The sequence below is a fragment of the Myxocyprinus asiaticus genome, chromosome 27 (genome assembly GCF_019703515.2).
Source record: "Myxocyprinus asiaticus isolate MX2 ecotype Aquarium Trade chromosome 27, UBuf_Myxa_2, whole genome shotgun sequence".
Classification (NCBI taxonomy): Eukaryota; Metazoa; Chordata; class Actinopteri; order Cypriniformes; family Catostomidae; genus Myxocyprinus; species Myxocyprinus asiaticus.
In genome coordinates, this window is record NC_059370.1 from 2,065,385 (window position 1) to 2,085,522 (window position 20,138).

At 39.5% G+C, this 20,138-nt stretch overlaps 1 protein-coding gene across 4 annotated transcripts in view; it reads left to right on the forward strand.

Moving 5' to 3' along the window:
* LOC127418169 (ras-related GTP-binding protein A-like) overlaps positions 1-20,138 on the forward strand; it is a 64,500-nt gene that overhangs the window by 23,527 nt on the left and 20,835 nt on the right. For all 4 annotated transcript variants that reach the window (XM_051658613.1, XM_051658612.1, XM_051658614.1 and 1 more), the window contains exons 5-9: positions 1,076-1,298; positions 17,893-17,988; positions 18,068-18,190; positions 19,447-19,538; positions 19,619-19,734. In XM_051658613.1, the coding sequence (XP_051514573.1) occupies positions 1,076-1,298; positions 17,893-17,988; positions 18,068-18,190; positions 19,447-19,538; positions 19,619-19,734 (650 nt within the window). The remainder of the gene's footprint in view (positions 1-1,075; positions 1,299-17,892; positions 17,989-18,067; positions 18,191-19,446; positions 19,539-19,618; positions 19,735-20,138) is intronic.

The window sequence follows — 20,138 nt, forward strand, 5'->3', positions numbered from 1 at the left end:
AGGCTCATGCTACTCTCCGCGATCCACGCACAACTTGCCACACGCCCCATTGAGAGTGAGAACCCCTAATTGCGACCACGAGTAGGTTACCCCATGTGACTCTACCCTCCCTAGCAACTGGGCCAATTTGGTTGCTTAGGAGACCTGGCTGGTGTCACTCAGCACACCCTGGATTCAAACCCGCGACTCCAGGGGTGGTAGTCAGCGTCAATACTTGCTGAGCTACCCAGGCCATTCACTTACATTTAATGGACCTACGGAGCTGAGATATTCTTCTTGTGTTCTGCAGAAGAAAGAGAATCATACACATCTGGGATGGCATGAGGGTGTGTAAACGATGAGAGAATTTAAATTTTTCTGTGAACTAACCCTTTAAGCTCGAACTGTTTCGTGGATATAATGTGAACTTAACTCTGTGTCTCTCCGAGACTTCTTGCAGGTTGTCCACCACAGTGAAGGGTAGATGAGTAAAATTACCCACCACTACGCATGAAATAGAAAACCCGCATTTGGCGGGTCGCGACTCGCAGCAGGTGCTAATTTTAAACCTTGGGCTACTATTTAATATTTTTGCCGACTTCCCAGCTCCATGGTTTTGTCATTTTCTGATATTGTTGAACATCATCTGTCAATGAATGTCGATATCGGCATCGGGATATTTGTCATATATTGTCAATATCTGATTACATCGTTGTGATGAGGGCGTGGCTGAGTGTTGATTTGTGAATGGAGAGCGAGGCCAGGAGGAATGAATGGTAAGGACTCGCACCCGTGTATAATTTCTCTAACAGCTGTTCTGTGTTTTAGTGAGTGGCATTGTGTGCATTTATTGACGTGCTGCTGAAAAGCATGATTTTGGTTGTTTTACACTGAAAAGTGTTCAATAAAATGTCTTATGTTAGGATTATTTGACCGGCTCCCACTTCCTCCTTCCTACATTAATGAGGGACTATGCTACAATTGTCCTATCGCCCAGCCCTAATTGGAACAGCATGATAAATTATGTGAATAGTGTGGGGGGTGGGTTTCTTTTTCTGTTCAACTGTTCCCTTATGTGTGACGTGTGTTTGTAAAGTCAGGACACTTTCATGGAAAACTACTTTACGAGTCAGAGAGACAACATCTTCCGTAATGTGGAGGTGTTGATTTACGTGTTTGACGTGGAGAGTCGAGAGCTGGAAAAGGACATGCATTACTACCAGTCGTGTCTGGAAGCCATCCTGCAGAACTCACCTGATGCCAAGATCTTCTGCCTGGTGCACAAGATGGATCTGGTACAGGAGGATCAGAGAGACCTGGTGAGATACATGCTTGAATTTCCTTGTGAAGTCTTCCTTTAAGCCAGTGTGGGGGCACCCCCTGTATTGGGGGGGTGAAAGTGAAATCTTATTCACTTTCACACATTCAAAAATGTTGACATTACATGCAGTAACCAATTTTGGGCAATTTCTATTCCTCTGCCTTTTTCTCATTAAGCCTTGTTCATACTTTTGCCTGGCAGTGCAGTGCCTCCTTTTCAAGCAGCTCTTGAAAACAAATTGAGAAATGCTCAACTTTAAAGAAATGAAAGCCGAAAATTTTTAATAGTTAATAAAAAGTTGAAGCGTGATTTTATTCCCCCCCCACAATCGCATATTATGTGATGGGAGGTGTGAGTTTTTCTTGTTTCAAAGGGGGTGTGACCAAAAAAAATTTAGAACCATTGCTGTAAGCACTTTATGGGTGAATCTCACAAAACCTGTCAAGAAAATGGCCAGGTTATATTTCACTCCTAAACCAAAATGGAAAAAACAAATTTATATATAAAATTTATTTTCTTAAATGAAGCCTATTTTTAGAAGCATTACGATTTTTGGAATTTTTACATTATTGTTAGGACAATTAAGCACTTTCCCCCCCAAATTTTTACTTATGAAAACTACTTATTCCAAGATTTTTGCAAAAAGCAGCACTCTAACACATCATGTCAATGTGAACACTGTTTTTCTTATGATGCTCAAGGGATTAAGAGAAAGCAGTTTTTACACACCTAGGTTTCTGTTGGAGAATGTGACTTGTGTTTTTTTGGAATATAAGACCGTATATCTAAAGACTGCACTAGAAAGTTAAGGACACAAACACAGAAGCAACTGTGGGACATCTGTAAATAAAGCGAAGCAATAGAGAACTAAAAATAGCCAACACTTCCTCAGACGCCATGTTCATAATTTACACCAGCGTCATGGGAAAATTATTATATGCCCTTTGTAGTGGAGAAAGTTGCTTGTTGACCAAGTCGTATGGATACGGGAGTAGGGCTGTCATGATTATGAAATTTGGCTGACAATTAATTGTTAAAAAACAAAAAAAAAATGTGAACATGACAATTAATTGCCTGTTTTAGGGCTTTCACGATAATTATGATTAATTGGCATACAAATTGTCTTACATAAAGTGTATGTGTGCTTCATACACCTTAAGTCATTTATTTAACTTGGAATCAAATAATAAAATAGGGATGTATGATTTCCTTTACGACTTTTAAGAACTTATGAATGACATGAAAAATAATATTTTACATTAGAAATATTTAAAAATACTTTGTCTCTGTTTTTGGTCAACTTTAATCTTTGTCCATTTTACATCTAAACTGTTTTAGGAACCTAGCCAAACTAAATAGCATATATCATATTAGATTATATGTAAGGGATAATGCAGGGATTTTCAAACTGGGTGAAAGTGAGCCTCCCCCTAGAGAACTTGAAGACAGCCGTGCCCCCCCCCAACACCTCCACAACCACTAATTAGGCTATTATTATTGGTACTACTAGGCTACTACTATTAGTAGTAGTAGTAATACTATTATTAGTATTGCTTTTAGGCTGTTCATCAATATACATTGTTTTATTAAGATAAACTTTTTTATTAAGCTATCAACATTCCGTTTCATTTTAAATAGGTTATATTTTTTCAAAACATTTCAAACACGTTTGTCATTCTTTTTAAAACATATTGTGAACACATACTTTGCAACACATTTTTACCACATTCAAGCAATTGGGAAACTGTAAAAAAATTAACTTTCTGAACAGAATCCTCCACAGTCAAAAAACTAAACAAATATTCTCAACAGCCCTATAACCAAAGAGCCAACAAAATCAGACACAGAACGAAATCAGCATGAGGGACAGCTCTATTTTCTGATCACTGAACAGATAACCCTCGACGGTCAAATAACTCAATTGAATAAGAAATATTTTGGAGATTTTAGGCTAATTAAGCCAATTCAACTTTGAAAACATCAACATCAGACATCAAACATCAGCAAGATGGACAGCGCTGTTTTGTCACAGTATCAAATGCATAAAAATCACTTCCATATAGGCCTACATTAAGCAAAAAAAAGAAATGTGATTGCCGATTTTGCCTCTTCATTTTCATCACCCCTAAAATCAGTGGGAATAATGAGTCTGACTTTTTGATGCGCACAGGTGATCGATTAGGGGCTGCACGGTAGAAAGGAATAAACGTAAATCGTCCTCCACCTGCAGCCTTGATCAGTATTTGCTTTTAAGCAGGGTCAAAGCGGAAAACCCGCACTCACATAAGTGGAGGTGAAGGGAATCTGCCTCCTCTCCTGTAGACTTTTGTATTGTAGACAATACAAAGCGATCCATTTTGCAACACGCATATGCATAACACGCAGTTAAACACACAAGCTAGTAGGACAGATGTGTACAGACGTGAACCGTTAGGTTTTTTTTTTTTTTTGCGCTGCGCCTCCCCTGGGGCTCTCTGGCGCCCCCCAGGGGAGGCGCACCTCACCAATTGAAAACCTCTGGGATAATGTACAGTCAGTGGGTTGGTATTGCAGAATAAACCCCAACAGGGTGATCAGGACAGGTATTGTATCACCCTGAAGGGGTTTATTTTGTGATAACATTTGGCTGACTGTACATTGTCATACTCATTATATGACTACTAACCAAAGAAATAAATACTGCATATTATCCAGCCTATTACAAGACTACTTGACAAATAAACAAATAAATGGACATGAAACATTGATTTGAGTTAAAATTATTTAATTAGCTTACTTGTAGATATCACAGTGATCTGAGAAGCAGGAAAGATGGCTCGCAAATACCCGAATGAGTGGTCTGACATGTGCATGTGCGGTTGTTACAGAGAGTTGTTACATATATTATTCAATATTTCTGTCTGAAATTTAAGGCACTCCGATTAAACCCACAAGCCCTTAATTTTCATTAAGGAAGACTAAAGTAATAGATTCTGTAATGGAAATAGAGTAGCAGGCGTCTACTCCTCTGTCACTGCATGTCATTAACACTGTGTAAATGAACTCTTAATTACCAAGAACCTTTGCCATTACACAAACCTTAAAGTTATATTTTTTGTTATTAACAGTTTATATTGATTCCATCCGCAAGACAGACAAACACAACATAAAATACAGAATCAATTATATACATTAAACCCCTCTCCCCAAACATAAATCTCTGAACCCTCAACCAACATTCTTGGATTTTAACACATCCCCAAAAAACATGGGTTGTGTCCCCGTCTTCTGATTGGCATCACCAGCAGGTGGGTGTGTTTTTAAGACCAAGCCTATACAATCTAGAGGGGGTCCAATAGAATCGATGCAAAATCTTAAATTGCATCAGATGCACCCTTGAATCTCTAGATGTAGACTTGACGTTTTTTAGAATCCTAGCCCACACTCCCTCCACCAATACCAAGTTTAAATCTTTCTCCCATAATCCCTTGAGAGAAGTTGAAGCTCCATCCCCCAGACTCTGAATTAGCAGGGAGTAATACACTGATGCCTCATGACCTTTACCAAAAGCAGCAATCACCACTTCTAGAGTATCTGCTGCTTAGGTGGGTGTATGCTACTCCCTAAAATAGTACAGAGCAGATGGCGCAGCTGTAAATACCTAAAAAACTGAGATCTGGGAATCCTGAAATGTTGAACCATATTTTCAAAAGATCTGAACACTCCACTCTCATAAAGGTCACCGAGCTTATTAACCTCCCTCACAATCAACTCTGACCAGCGGAAAGGGGATTTATTGAAATGTAATTTTGGGTTCAGCCATATGCTTGAGGCAACATTTAAATAAATGTCCGAATTAAACGCTCTGGACACTTTTGTCCATACCGCATGCAAATGCGAGATAATGGTGTGTGACTTCTCCGGTTAGTTTGATAGAAAGGCTTTGCAATAGCAAAATATGTGCAAGAACTTCCTGTTCAATACAAAACCAGGGAGGGGCTCTCTTTTAGGTGGGAGCGACCAATGAGCCAAATGTCTGAGACCGAATGCATAATAATAAAACAAAATCTTGGGTAGGCCTAGCCCACCTTTGTCAATCGGCCTATGTAACTTATTGAAATGTAATCTGGAATGCTTACAATTCCACATGAAGGACTTTGCTATGCTATCAAAATGCTTGAAATAAGAGATAGGGACATCTACAGGGAGAGACTGTAGCAGCTAGTTGAATTTTGGAATACAATTCATTTTAATAACATTAACCTTCCCAATCATGGATAAATGTAATGAAGCCCACCTGCCCACATCGCTCAAAAACCGTTCTATTAAGGGGTCAAAATTAACTAACTAAATCACACAAATTTGCTGGGAATAAAATGGCAAAATATTTTATGCCCTGTTTGGGCCACTGGAAAGCGCCCAGCTGAAAAGCCGTTTCTGGGCAGTACGCTGTCAGAGCCAAAGCTTCAGATTTAGACCAGTTGACTCTGTATCCTGAGAATTTAGAAAAGGAATTAATAATTCTGTGGAGGTAAGGCATAGATCTAGTGGGATCGGAGATGAATAAAATATCATCTAAGTAAAGCAAAAGCTTATGCGCCATACCTCCCGCCACCACCCCTGGAAAATCATCTTCCTTTCTTATTGCGGCTGCTAATGGTTCCAGGGCAAGACAGAACAATAATGGGGAAAGAGGGCAACCCTACCAGGTGCCCCTGGCCAGAGTAAAATAATCTGAAATTAATCCATTTGTTTGTACCACCGCTACCAGGTGTCTGGGAACAAGAAAATGTTGTGGTTCTTCCAAGAAAGCCTTCCTTTACTCCTCACCTCACGTAACACGAGATCTTTATCGGAAATTTGGCCAGAATTGATCGGGGCCTGTCTCCCTTAGCGGATCTCCAAGCCGGAACCCTGTGAGCTCGCTGGATTTCCAGTTTATGGCCTGTTATGTCGAGCAGACTCGGGAAGAGCCCATCCAGAAATGTCACTATATCTCAACCACGTTCGTGTTCAGGAATTCCAACAATTCTTTTTTTTTTTTGTTATTAAAAGTTTTTATTGATTCCATATATAATATATATATATTATACAACAAAATAATAATAATAATAAAAAAAATAACAGAATATTTGGAATCACATTATTTTATTTACAATCATTCCTCCCGAACATACCCCACCACCCAACACAAACAGATACCACAGTGGTCAAATACAATTGACAAAGACACACAAACAGACAATAAAACAGAAGAAAATATTTAGAAATACATTTAAAAAAGTATATGTTCAAAAACAAAAAGGTTACAACATACACACTTAAAACAACACATCTCCCTCTACTGCCCCTCCCCGAGAGCCCTCCAAAAAGGCCAAATTGCTGCCCTACCTCCTGATGAACATATCCATGTTGCCTAGCCTTCTATATGACAACTCTTCCCAAGCTGCCACCCTGCCCATCTCCTCGCACCACTCACGAAACGAGGGGGCTCCAGCTGACTTCCATCCTCTAAGGATAACCTGTCTGCCCACCATAACACCGGCCAGGATCCAATTCTTCATGTACTTATCTCCTACATCAATGACCGCCCCGTCACCCAAAATAAAGAGCCTGGGGCAAAAGGAGATCTGAGTACCCAGTACGTCGCCCATAAAATTCTGGACCCTCAACCAGAACTCCTGTATCTTACGACACCCCCAAAAAACATGGGTGGTATCTCCAGCTTCTGAATGGCATCGCCAGCAGGTGGGTGTGACCTTAAGACCAAGCCTATACAATTTATAAGGGGTCTAATAAAATCTATGTAGAATCTTAAATTGCATAAGGCGCACCCTTGCATCTCTAGATGCAGACTTGACATTTTTAAGAATCCACACTCCCTCCTCCAAAAACAAATTTAAATCTTCCTCCCATAATCTTTTGAGGGAATTTAAAGCTCTGTCCCCCAGACTCTGAATTAGCAGGGAGTAATACACTGATGCCTCATGACCTTTTCCAAAAGCAGTAATCACCACTCCCAGAGTATCTGCCACACTAGTGGGGTGCGTGCCACTCCCAAAAACAGTGCAGAGTAGGTGGCGCAGCTGTAAATACTTATAAAATTGAGATCTTGGAATCCCCAAATTTTGAAACAAATTTTCAAAAGGTCTCAATACTCCACTCTCATATAGGTCACCGAGTGTATTAACCCCACTCACATTCCAATCTGACCAACAGAAAGGGGACTTATTAATGCATAGTTTAGGGTTCTGCCATATGCTCGAGGCTACGTTTAAATAAATATCTGAATGAAACACTCTGGACACTTTTGTCCATATCGAGTGTAAATGCAAAATAACGAGGTGTGACTTCTCCGATTAATTTGATCGATTGGCTTTGCAGAGGTGAGATAGGAGCAAGAGCTTCCTTTTCAATACAAAACCAGGGAGGGGCTCTCTCAGGAGGAAGCAACCAATGAGCCAAATGTCTGAGGCCGAATGCATAATAATAAAACAAAATCTTGGGTAGGCCTAACCCACCTTTGTCAATCGGCCTATGTAACTTATTGAAATTTAACCTGGCACACTTACCATTCCAAATGAAGGACTTCGCTATGCTATCAAATTGCTTGAAATAAGAGAGGGGGACATGTATAGTGATAGATTGTAACAGTTGAATTTTGGAATACAATTCATTTTAATTACATTAACCTTCCCAATCATCGATAAGTGTAATGAAGCCCACCTGTCCACATCATTCGAAAACCTTTTTATTAAGGGATCAAAATTAACTCTAACTAAATCAGACAAATTTGCTAATGGCTCCAGGGCAAGACAGAACAATAATGGGGAAAGAGGGCAACCCTGCCGAGTGCCCCTATTCAGAGTAAAATAATCTGAGATTAATCCATTTGTTTGTACCGCTGCTACAGGGTGTCTATAAAGTAACTTAATCCAACCAATAAATGTACTCCCGAACCCATACATTTCCAAAACCTTAAAAAGATAATCCCATTTTACCAAATCAAACGCCTTTTCGGCGTCAAGTGAGATGGCAGCGACCGGAGACTGATCATTCTCTACTGACCACATGATATTGATGAGACGCCTGATGTTATCAGAAGAGCTGTGGCCCCAAATAAACCCCACCTGATCTATATGTATAAGAGATATCATAACCTTGCTTAATCAGTTAGCCAAAATGTTTGACAAAATTTGTACATCTGGTTGGATCAGGGAGATTGGAGAGGAGAGACTCTTCAGCTCTGCCTCTGCACTTTTAATATTTCCTTCCAACTCCACGAGTTCTCGTGCCTTGGATTTTTTTAATGAATGAGGCATACTGCATGATCCGGCCCCTAAGAACCGCCTTAAGTGCCTCCCAAGCCACGCCAACAGAGGATACTGAGGACCAGTTGGTCTCCATATAAACACTGATTTCAGTCTTTAACATTTGTTGGAAATCAGGATTTTGCAAAAGGGATACATTAAGGCGCCAACTATATGATTTATTTTTTTCTATATGTGGCAACACCTCTAAACTCACCAGGGCATGATCCGAGACTAAAATGTTTCCAATTGAGCAATCAACAACAGATGAAATGAGGAATTTTAAAAAAAATCTATTCTATAATAAATCTTATGGACTGATGAAAAAAATGTATAGTCCCTACCAGATGGGTTCAAAAATCTCCAAATATCTGTAAGACCAAGATTTTTACACATCCTGTGAAGCGTCAATGTTGCTCTAGGGGGCTTACACACTTTTGCTTCACTATGATCAAGGACTGAGTCCATCAAAAGATTAAAGTCTCCTCCCAGTATTGTATCATGAGGGGTGCCAGCGGTTTGCAAAATCCCTTCAAGATCTATAAAAAAGCCCTGATCATCAGCGTTAGGTGTGTAAATATTAGCCAAAATCAGACTTTGCCCCTGAATTTCTGCTAAAACAATAATGACTCTCCCTAATTTATCTTTAATCTGTTTGAGATGTTTGAATTGTAAATGTTTGTTTACCAATATAATGACTCCCTTGCTCTTACTTGAGCCAGCACTAAAGAAAACATGTCCACCCCATATCTTCACAAATTTTTCAACTTCCTGCAGGGAAAGATGCGTTTCTTGAAGAAACACTATATCATATTTCTTACGTTTAAGAAAAGAAATAATCTTCGTTATTTGGGGTGACCCAACCCATTCACATTCCATGTGGAGAGAGATAGTACACTCATATTAACATTTGGCATTTTTATATAATAGAAAAAATAAATTGTGTGCCAAAAACAAAATTATGAAGACGACATTTCAACATTAATGCAACAATAAAACCCCGAACTTCCCCCCGAACAAAACAAACAGAAAAAAGAAAAACGTGCGCACGAACAGCGTCAATCCCTCTAAACTCAGTCCATGTACACCTACGAGAGCCCCCACGACAACTTTTCCATCGGATTGCTCAATTTTGCCTCACAAATTTTTAAGGCAAAATTACATAACATCAAATATTTTGTAAAACCCCAGCCAATAGGCAGAATAAACATAGAGAACGTGTAGACTCATTCACAGAACTATCTCGAAGGTGCGTTCCTTCACAAAACAAATTCCATCCTATATAAAGCCGTACAGTTTCCTCGGTCAGACGAACAAATCTTCAGTGAGCCAGCTGATGAGTGCAGCAGATGACGTAATCATTCCAATGTCTCATGAAAATACTCCACAAATCATACTCCAGCCAACAGGAGGCATAACCACACGGAACTGACAGATTCATCCATAACTGTCCCAAAGTAATGTTGTTTAACAAAACAAGCTCCAACCGCTAGGTGGAACCAGCACAAAAGGAAACGAAACACACATCCCGGTTCCTCGGATGGTCAAGAGTCAATTCACTCTGAGGCCGCATAAAAGTATATCCCATGACTTGCACAGTCCGGCAACTTTATAAAAGACATCCTTTGTGTGGGCATGTAGATATTTTACGGTCATCCGTAGTGTCTATTCTCAATCTGACCAGGAACTTCATTGTAAAAGTGATCTTCCCTCAATGCAAAAGTTTCTTTAAGGAAAAGTGTTAATCCACAAAACAAACTCCAGCCAGTCGGTGGAGCCAACGCAAAAAGAAACAAAAATGGTTCCCAGCTTCCTCCAAAAGCCAGAGTATGTACAATGAGTCAATCCACTCACAAGAGAAACACCCAATGGTAACTCACCCATTGTTTCTATAAAAGACATTGCCTGATTGGGACATGTAAATACTTTGCAGCCGTCCTTGGTGTTTATTCTCAGTTTGGCAGGGAACATCAGAGCAAAAGTTATCTTCCGCTGATGTGAGTTTCTTGCATTTCTTGAACCAATCGCATTTCACTCATGTCGAGTTCGCAAAGTCCGGAAACACACAAATATTGTGATTCTTCCAAATAAGCTTTCCTTTGCTCCTCGCCTGGCGCAGGAAATTATCTTTATCGGATAATCTCAAAAATGTGGCCAGGATTGATCGGGGCCTGTCTCCCTCAGCAGATCTGCGAGTCGGGACTCTGTGAGCTCACTCGATTTCCAGTTTATGGCCTGTTATGTTGAGCAGACTTGGGGAAAAGCTCGTCTAGGAATTTCACCAAATCTCTGCTCTCCTCATGCTCAGGAATTTCCACAATTTGAACGTTATTCCTGCGGCTTCTATTCTCGAAATCTTCAAGCTTTTCAAGAACACGTTCCAAATCAACTTTGGTCGCGGGCGGATTAGCGGATAATTCCCTCTCTGATGACTCCAAATAATCGATTCGTCTCTCAACATCTGTCACTCTTGTGACTAACTCAGATAATTTTTTTCCATCGACGTATTACAGCGAGATCCTCCAAGTCCGCAAGTACCTTCATCAACATCACTGACATGTTGGACAGTTGATGCTGGATTTCTTCTCCCGCCGCGCCATCCAAATCGAGTCCCTGGTCCACAGGCCTGTCTGGGCTTTCATCTTGAACCAGTAAGTGTCTTTTAATGTCTCCAGAGCCCGATGATTTTGACTTCTTTGCCATGTTTACCTCAAACAGCAAATGTGTAACTGGGTGTATCGAATTTCACCGGATTATATCATGAAAATTATTTAAAAAATTGGCAAAGTGTGCAGAGCTGTCTCTCACATGTCTGCCCTTCGCATGGCGTCACATGGCCCCCATCCGAATTCCAACAATTCTGATGTTGTTTCGCCAGTTACGATTCTCAAGGTCTTCCAACTTTTCCCAGACACGCTCCAAGTCTATTTTGGTTGTTAGTGGATTAGCAGGCAATTTCCTCTCCGATGACTCCAGATAATTCTCAACATCCGACACTCTTGTAACCATCTCAGTGAATTTAGTCTCCATGGCAGTGATCGATCGACGTATTGCAGCAAGATCCTCCAATTTAGCAACGACCTTCGGCAGCATTTATGACATGTTCAACAGTTGACGCTGAATATCTTTCACAGCACTGTCCAAATTGAGTCCTGCGCTTGCAGCCTCCTCAGGGGCTTCAGCTTGAGCACGTAAGTGTCTTTTAATGCCCGAGAATTTTGAATTCTTTGACATATTGTCTTCCTAGAACAGTCAAGAATCTGAGTGTATTGAATCACACCGGTTTATGACGTAAAAAGTGTTAAAACTAGCAAAGTGCGCAGAGCTCACCTTTCACACGTCCGACCCTCGCATGGCACCACGCGACTCCCCCTCTAAAGTTATATTTAAACTAAGAGTCACTATTTTAAGAAATATGTAGGGCTTTACTGGTTGTTTAGATCAGTGTTACTATCAGAAATAATTGATAATTATTTATTTGGTTATTAATTAATATTTTAATTAATTGATTGAATCTAACTCATTAAAACCTCATATGGGGCTCCAGTAAATGTAGTGCGCTACGTTTAGGAGCGGGTTTGGTTATTAGCAATAATTAATTATCAAAGATCATTAGAACATTGATGAGAATCAATGTTAGCTTTTTTAATCCTTTAAATCAACAATTATCAAAGATAATCACCAATCATTAACATCAATGAAACATTAATTAAAATTAACACTAGCTTATTGATCCTTCAAAATCAACAATCATCAAAGATAATTATCAATTATCAAAAGTCAATAGAATATTAATAAGGATCAATATTGCCGGGGCACCACCCTGGAATCAGGGACTAATAACCAGATAGTATAACAGTCTCAATATTAGATTGTTTTCTTAGGAAAATTGACATCCGAAGAATATAAATTTTCGGGAAAAAAAAACAATGAATGAAGGCTTGAATCCGAGCACTGACATCCCGTCAGCATGACACAGGTGTATGCAAAACATACTTCAAAGAGAAGTGATTTGGTTTAACAAAGTTTATTTATGCAGTAATATCAATTAATAATTAATACAATGCAGTCAATAAACTTTCGACTTACAACTACAAACTAAACAGTGATATGATTAGATATGGAAATCAAAATAATCCTATAACACATGAGCGTGTGTGAGAGTGAGTGAGTGTGTGTGTGTGTGAGAGTGTGTGTGTGTGTGTGTGTGTGTGTGTGTGTGTGTGTGTGTGTGAGAGAGAGAGAGTGTGTGTGTGTGTGTGTAAGGAGGGACGTGCACAAAATGGCGGACGTGGCTCTCGTGGAGAGTGTCACGCGAGACTTCCGGCTAGAGAATATGTGGGCGGAGAGAAACCAGTCAATGGTAGCTTAGGGACAAAGCTGAGCTTTATCACGAAGCTATCTACTAGCCAAAAATGTGTGCGAGAATGTTTGTGAGGGGTCGCGTGTGTGTGTGTATGGTTAGTACGAGAGAGAGAGAGAGAATAAAGTGATGGCCCCAAAGCCAATTTCGCGATCGTGGGAGAGAAAGCAGCTGTTTGTTTATCACTCAGAGACGCAGTGGACGGCTTGTAAACCGTCCCGTGGTCTTTGATTCTTTAATGGATAAACTCTGTGTGCCGGTCTCACCCGCGATGGCGGAAATGCACAACAGTCCAATGTGGTTGGACTACAATACAGCAAATCTCATTCGTGATAATTAATACCCTGAGTGTTAGCCACAATGAGTGGACTCGGTGGTCCGTAACTGTACAAGCAATAACCTTGGTACACAAGGATAACACACTATAATATTCTATCTCTGCCCAGACGTAAACCTCTTATTTGAATCGCATGAGGATGCAGAATGTGTGTTCATCCGTCCTTTAACTCCGACTCGGTTCCTCGAGGCTCAGGTGATGACGGGAGGCCGTTTCCTCGCTCTGTCGGTGGGCGGTACGGCTGCTGATTCTCGGCGGGCTGGCGGAGAAATCAGCGACGTCGACTTGATTGAAGATGGAAGAGAAATCTTTTATCTCTTCACTTCTGCAGGCAAACGGATGAAGATGCGGATTGCTCAGCGGTCTCCTTCGGATCCGTTAGAGTGTTTGGTGGAACACAGAGTAATCGTCCAGCGAGATGGAGATTGTATGGCCACAGTTTCAAGTCAGACGTTACTTCCTTGTGCCACGAGGCTACACCTGAGAGCAGCGATGAGCTGCGTCTACACACGGCGAGCAAAGTTGCTGGAAGCAAATCCCGGAAGCATTTCAGAGGTATTTCTACTCCTGATGATGTCATGGTTGAGGTGCGTTCTGTCGTGTTCCTCATCCAATAGGAGTTGAGAGTTCGATCCTTTAGTGATCCAAAATAATTTCATGAGTAATACAGTCGGAAACAGGGACCTTGCGCTAGTGCTGGTCTATGGCTTGTGAATATTCTCCCTCATTATGGTTGATATAACTGAAAATGCACATTGTTAAACCCCTTCTTCCTTTTACTGGATGGAGCAACAGCTCCATGTCTCAGGGTGGCATGGATATTGTCCAATGTCATCCGCAAAAACACCTGTAAATAACACGTGTGAAAAGTAATTTTCCCAAGTCTATGACATTCTGGAATAAGTGTGCCCCCTGAAGCAAAATGCGGAAGTGATCGTGTATTGAGTCCATTTCATTGCATACTAATATGCAAAAATGAAATACAGTGAATGAGTGTGTTTGTTTTTTTTGTTGTTTTTTTTTTTTGTATATTTTTTTTTAGATTATTTTTAGTGTTCTGATGCATCATATTTTATATCAGGGGTCGGCAACCTTTTTGACATGGAGTGCCATTTTTTATTTTCCTGGTCAATGGCTGTGCCAAGACCCACCCCCATTGCATTTTATCGTTTATTTTTCATTACAAATGACGTTATCAGCATAACAGTTTGAGTGAAAAATTTGTGCAAAACCCAAAGATTATGATATAATCATGATCCTGCATGTGAATTTAAACAGAGCATCTTGTGAATGTGCTTTAATGAAAGAACCTGTCCTTTTGTACAAAATGAGTTACAGTTAATGTCACAAATTTGCTTATTTGATTACTGATCACAAAATTGTGTGGAATCTTAAATATTTCTTATGTCATACATTTTTCAAAATTAAGCAGAGGGGTAATCGTTGGCATGCATGCAACAGCGAGAGAGGAGCAGGAAATTTTGTTTATATGTTTGTTTAAATCACAAGCCGATCAACAATTTTGCCCTCTTCGGTGAATCGTACCTGCAAAATCCTAAAACTTTATTTCCATGTTTACTTAATATTTTGAAAAGACTCCAATTTTTGAACCCCATGATGTGGGTTTATGTTTTCTCTTGTAATCGTTTAATGTAATTTTGAGTGTGACCATGGTTTAAGGAGGGTGTACCTGTATGCTGGGTTGGAAATCTCAATGATTAATAATGGTGTTTTCCTTATTACATCACATGTTCTGAAAGCAAAAAGAAACAAATCAAACATGGAATGTAGGCTGTCATCCACGCAGCCTGACTGAAGCAAAGCGGGCGCGTTTACTCACGCGATTAACCGAAAGTGAAGCACTGCCAGCTCGTAATGGCTTGCACGTGCTGCATGAGTCTGTTGGGTATACTGCAGTCTTGTCCCATATTTTCACTTTTTATTTAGCCTCCCATTCAGCTCATGAAAACACGCGTGATCATGAAGGAAGGATTACATTAAGATGTTGATTGGAATGCAGGTGCGAAAACTTAATATAAATAAAATAGTCTACTTCTCTCTCGCTGTTGCTGGCATGCCAGTGATTACCCTACCGCGTGTAAATGCTGGCACACATGCCATAGGTTGCCAACCCCTGTTTTATACTATATCAGCTTTTACTTGCAGTACATGTACTTACATTTACTTATGTACATTATTCCATTTGTATTTATATCACTGTACCTGTTATATTATCCTGACATTAGAAAAAGAGAAGTTTGGGTTCGGGAGTTAATTTGGAATATACTCTTAGTAAAATACATGTGCAAATAAAAAGACAAGGGACGAAGATTTAAGCAATAGTGCTCTTTACTCATCTCACGTGCACAAAAAACATAGATTCTGTAGTCCTTAAAATGCATCAAAAACATGGAATGAACATAATGAAACATTTATGCCAAATAAGTTAAATACCTTAACATTAAATAGGCCCATATTAATCTCATGCATTGACAGCTGAACACTAAAAGATCTTTGCTTTAACCCTCTGGGGCCCTGGAGAAGTTTTGACATGCGTTGACATTTGTGCTTTTTTCAGTTGCTTAAAACATATTAATGGCTAAAGTCTGATAACACTGTATTCAGCACAAACTGGGCTACAATAATATGTGAGCAACATGTATGTACATGTTTGTATTTTTGAGAAAATAACGTTTATGCGATTTTCTAATACGGGCATATTTACAGCACAGTTTACACATTTACACCCGAACAGATATTTGCAAGCAAAAGCTTCGTTGATGATAATGAGGCAGCATAAACACTAGTTAAAATATAATCTAAACATTCATATTATTTTTATACCATATTACATATCATATTTATATCAAACAGCATACAATTTAAATACCTGCTTTAGCCGAAACGACATTTAAATGTAACTAAAACTTGCCTATTAGGACATATTTCAAATGTCAATACTCTGAATCCTGGCTGGCAAGTCTGGAAATAGTCCAACTAGTAAAATATATACATGTTTATATAAAGTAGCATGTCAACTAATGTAAGTAAAACTAAATGACTTACTCATCTGAAATTGTATCCTCGGCTGGATCAAGTCGCTCTTCAAACTTTCCTCCTCAGATTCCCGCTCTTCTTCTGAGGAAAATGTGAACACTTCCTCACTATCCAGGAGCTTCCTCACCTGTGTAGCATGCCATCTTCCAAACGCGCAGGAAAGTGAATGAACTTGATGTTTTTTTAAGGCATTGTTGGGCGTATTTACCATTTGCATTGATCGCCTCATTACATTACCATATGAATAGTGCGCTCTGCTGGTGGGTGTGATCACATTAGCGATAATAGCTGAGCCAGGAGAAACTGTACATCGCTTTGTTTCATACAGATTACATTGCAGAAGAACATTTGTTTTAAATTTGAATTGTTTTATTTAAAAGTAGACATTTTAAGCTTTCTTTAGACATATGTTTCTTGTTTGTCTGATAAATATTCGCTGAGTTTCAGTTCATTTTTGTGACGTATTTCAGAAAGATGCTCGCGGAGAGACAGAGACAGCTGAAAGCGCACCCTGTTTATTTTCTATATTTTACAAAAGCACAAATTTTTGTTGTTATTGTGAGTGTACACAAATAAAAGCAGACCCTTTATAGTTTCTAATGATGTCTTACACTTATCTGTATGCCCAAAAAGTATTTTAAGTTGTTTCCGCTGTTATGCGGAAAAAATCCAGCAGGATGCGCCGGCGCGTCCGTCGACCCCAGAAGGTTAAACCAGAATAGATGTTTATAAAACAGTGCTCACCTTCTGTACATGGGTGAAATCTTTTATTTTATTTGTTTCCATCTAGTTATGCATAGACCTGTCGTTATCGATTTGTCTTGCAAATTAATTCTGGATATGGTGTGATTAGGTCTATAACCGCTAAAGCCGTGCATGTAGACAAAAATGCCACTTTCGTGTCTTAAGCAGCTTTCTCACAATAAACAGTTTTCTAGTTTCCATGTAACTGAGCTCAATGTCACTATGCAAAAAATCTATTTATTTAGAATTTGTTTTTTTTGGGGGGGGGGGGGGGGGACATGTTCATGGACATGTAGACCATTCTTTCAATCTTCAAATTGGTAAATTTAAAACAATTAAAAGACTGTCCCTTTCTGTCATGCACAGTGGAATTCCATTGGCAAAATACAGTCATTTCAGTTGGAATGCGCATGATCAGGAATTTGACCTGATGGAATTCCAGTGGCAGAGAAAATTTCTTACGCAAATTTCGCATGGGTTCAGGTTTGAACTTTGACACTGAATTTGCAGGGTTAACCAAATGGAAGTTGCTTGGTTTTGCTGTGACCTCTGTCTGGGTGGTGTTTGTACATTGACTAAATGTTGACAATGGATAAGGAACTTATTTTAGTGTTGAGTTACTTTATAACTGCACTCTCCTAAAGTATAAAAGGCAGCCTAAAAAGAGTCTGCTCACTCACTTCACATTCGGCCATACCTTCTTCACCTGCATAATTTTGCAGTGCGAGGGTGAATGTGACTGAGCCTTAATACTGAAGTTAATATTGTTTGTTAATATTCATTATGTCCTTCCTCTGTGCAGATATTTAAAGAGCGCGAGGAGGATTTGAAGAGATTGTCTCGACCCCTGGCCTGCACCTGCTTCAGAACATCTATTTGGGATGAAACGCTGTATAAAGTAAGAACATACGCAACTGCTCAGCATTAACATACTTTCAGAAGGTGGGTTCATGTCATTTATTTGTTCCTGTCTGCAGGCCTGGTCCAGTATCGTGTATCAGCTCATTCCTAATGTACAGCAACTCGAGTGTAACCTGCGCAACTTTGCTCAGATTATTGAGGCAGATGAAGTCTTACTGTTTGAAAGAGCCACTTTCCTGGTTTGTACCAAACTCAAACACAATGCTCACATACACAACCTGGATATATTTAAACACATCCTATAATGATTAACACTACAAACAAGGTTCCCACGATCACGTAAAACCTGGAAATGTCAGGGAATTTTAAAACTGTGATTTCCAGGGCTGGAAAAGTAATGGAAAAATCATGTATTTTTTATTTTTTATAGTTAATATATTTTTATTTATTGTGCTCTGTCCTCAAATATTTAATCGGGGTGTTACGTTGCACTGGATTAAAAACACATTGTGAAGAGTTTAAAATGTATCATGTTATTTAGAATACCTGACCAATTAGAGACAATGATGTGCCACTAATCCCCGCCCATTTCGGGATCACGCAATGTGTGGATTACCTTTTAAAATTAAATTTTTTCAGTTGAACTTATCAAACAATGTTGTGGTTTTGTTTTTTACAAATTTCGATCATGTGATTTCAGTGTCATTTTCACAATGAAAGGCACAAGGAAATTCATTGGTTGAAAAGAGTGGGAACCCTGTCCAAAGTTTGGGGGGAAAAAACTAATTGTGCTTCATCATGTTTGGGATTTCGATTAACATTTAGGATCTTATTTTACTGCTGCTTGGATATCAAAGCTATGAAAACTAGATGCCTCAGTACACTACTCTAGTCAAAAGAACCTACCCCCATGTCTCTTTTTTCTTCATGCCACAATACATGTGACACATTCTATACGTTGCTGTACACGACACATTTTTATCACCTCTGACAACTTTATTTGTCTATGACCCAACTACCTAACAATGCCCTGTCAACTACCCACATTATATGAAGTTACCCACAAGTCTTGCATGGCCAAACCTTTGACTAAACCGGCAAAATGTCTGGTCTGTATTGCAGCTTATTCTGGCCAAGAACCACCCACTTAGCACTGCTGTCTGACTGTCATGAAAAGAAATAGGGGTTGGCATCTGTACCTCACAATATGATACATCAGCTACTTGCCATCGGTGCAAACAACGAAATTAACCACAGGCTTAATGTTACCGTATTCGGTGCAGTTGTTGGATGAAAGAGCATAGAATATGGGAAAGCTCTGGCAGTGTGAATGAACAAAATCCCACAAAGCAGAACAGTTGTCAGACCAACTTTTCCGGAAATTTTCTTGGATCTCTGTGTGAAAGAGGCTAAACTGTAAAATAACAGCTGAAACATGAACAGCAGTTCTGGTCTGACTGACAGAATGAACTGCTTTCTGCATGTGTTTGTTCAGGTGATTTCTCATTATCAGTGTAAGGAGCAGCGAGACGCTCATCGCTTTGAGAAGATCAGTAACATTATTAAACAGTTCAAGCTCAGCTGCAGGTCAGTTACACATCAGTTTTAGCTCATTGGAGGTGCTAAAGTAGCATGTGGATTTTTGAATTTTGTTTTTGATCCCACAGTAAATTGGCCGCCTCATTCCAGAGTATGGAAGTACGCAACTCGAACTTTGCAGCCTTTATCGACGTATTCACGTCCAACACATACGTCATGGTTATCATGTCTGACCCGACTATACGTAAGCATCAGTTTTCAGAGTTTTCAGTTCATGTGTGGCGTCTGTTTGCCATTTAGTTCTGCTTTAATAATTTACCTTCTTTCGCTTCATAAAAACTTCTTACCATTGTTTCATTTCTTGGCTCTAGCAATAGAGTACTTATGGGAGAATCTCATGAAGAAATGTCTGGGTCATATTTCAACCCAAAGTGAAAAGAAAAAAAAATTTTGAAACTTGTTTTGCATGAAGAAAATGAAGCCTATTTATAGGATCATTAAAATGTTTTGCTTTGTGATATACACTGGCAGCCAAAGGTTTGGAATAATGGGCAGATATTGCTGTTTTGGAAGGAAATTGGTATTTATTCACCAAAGTGGCATTCAGCTGATCACAAATTAATGAGGGGCAGTGGTGGCTCAGCGGTT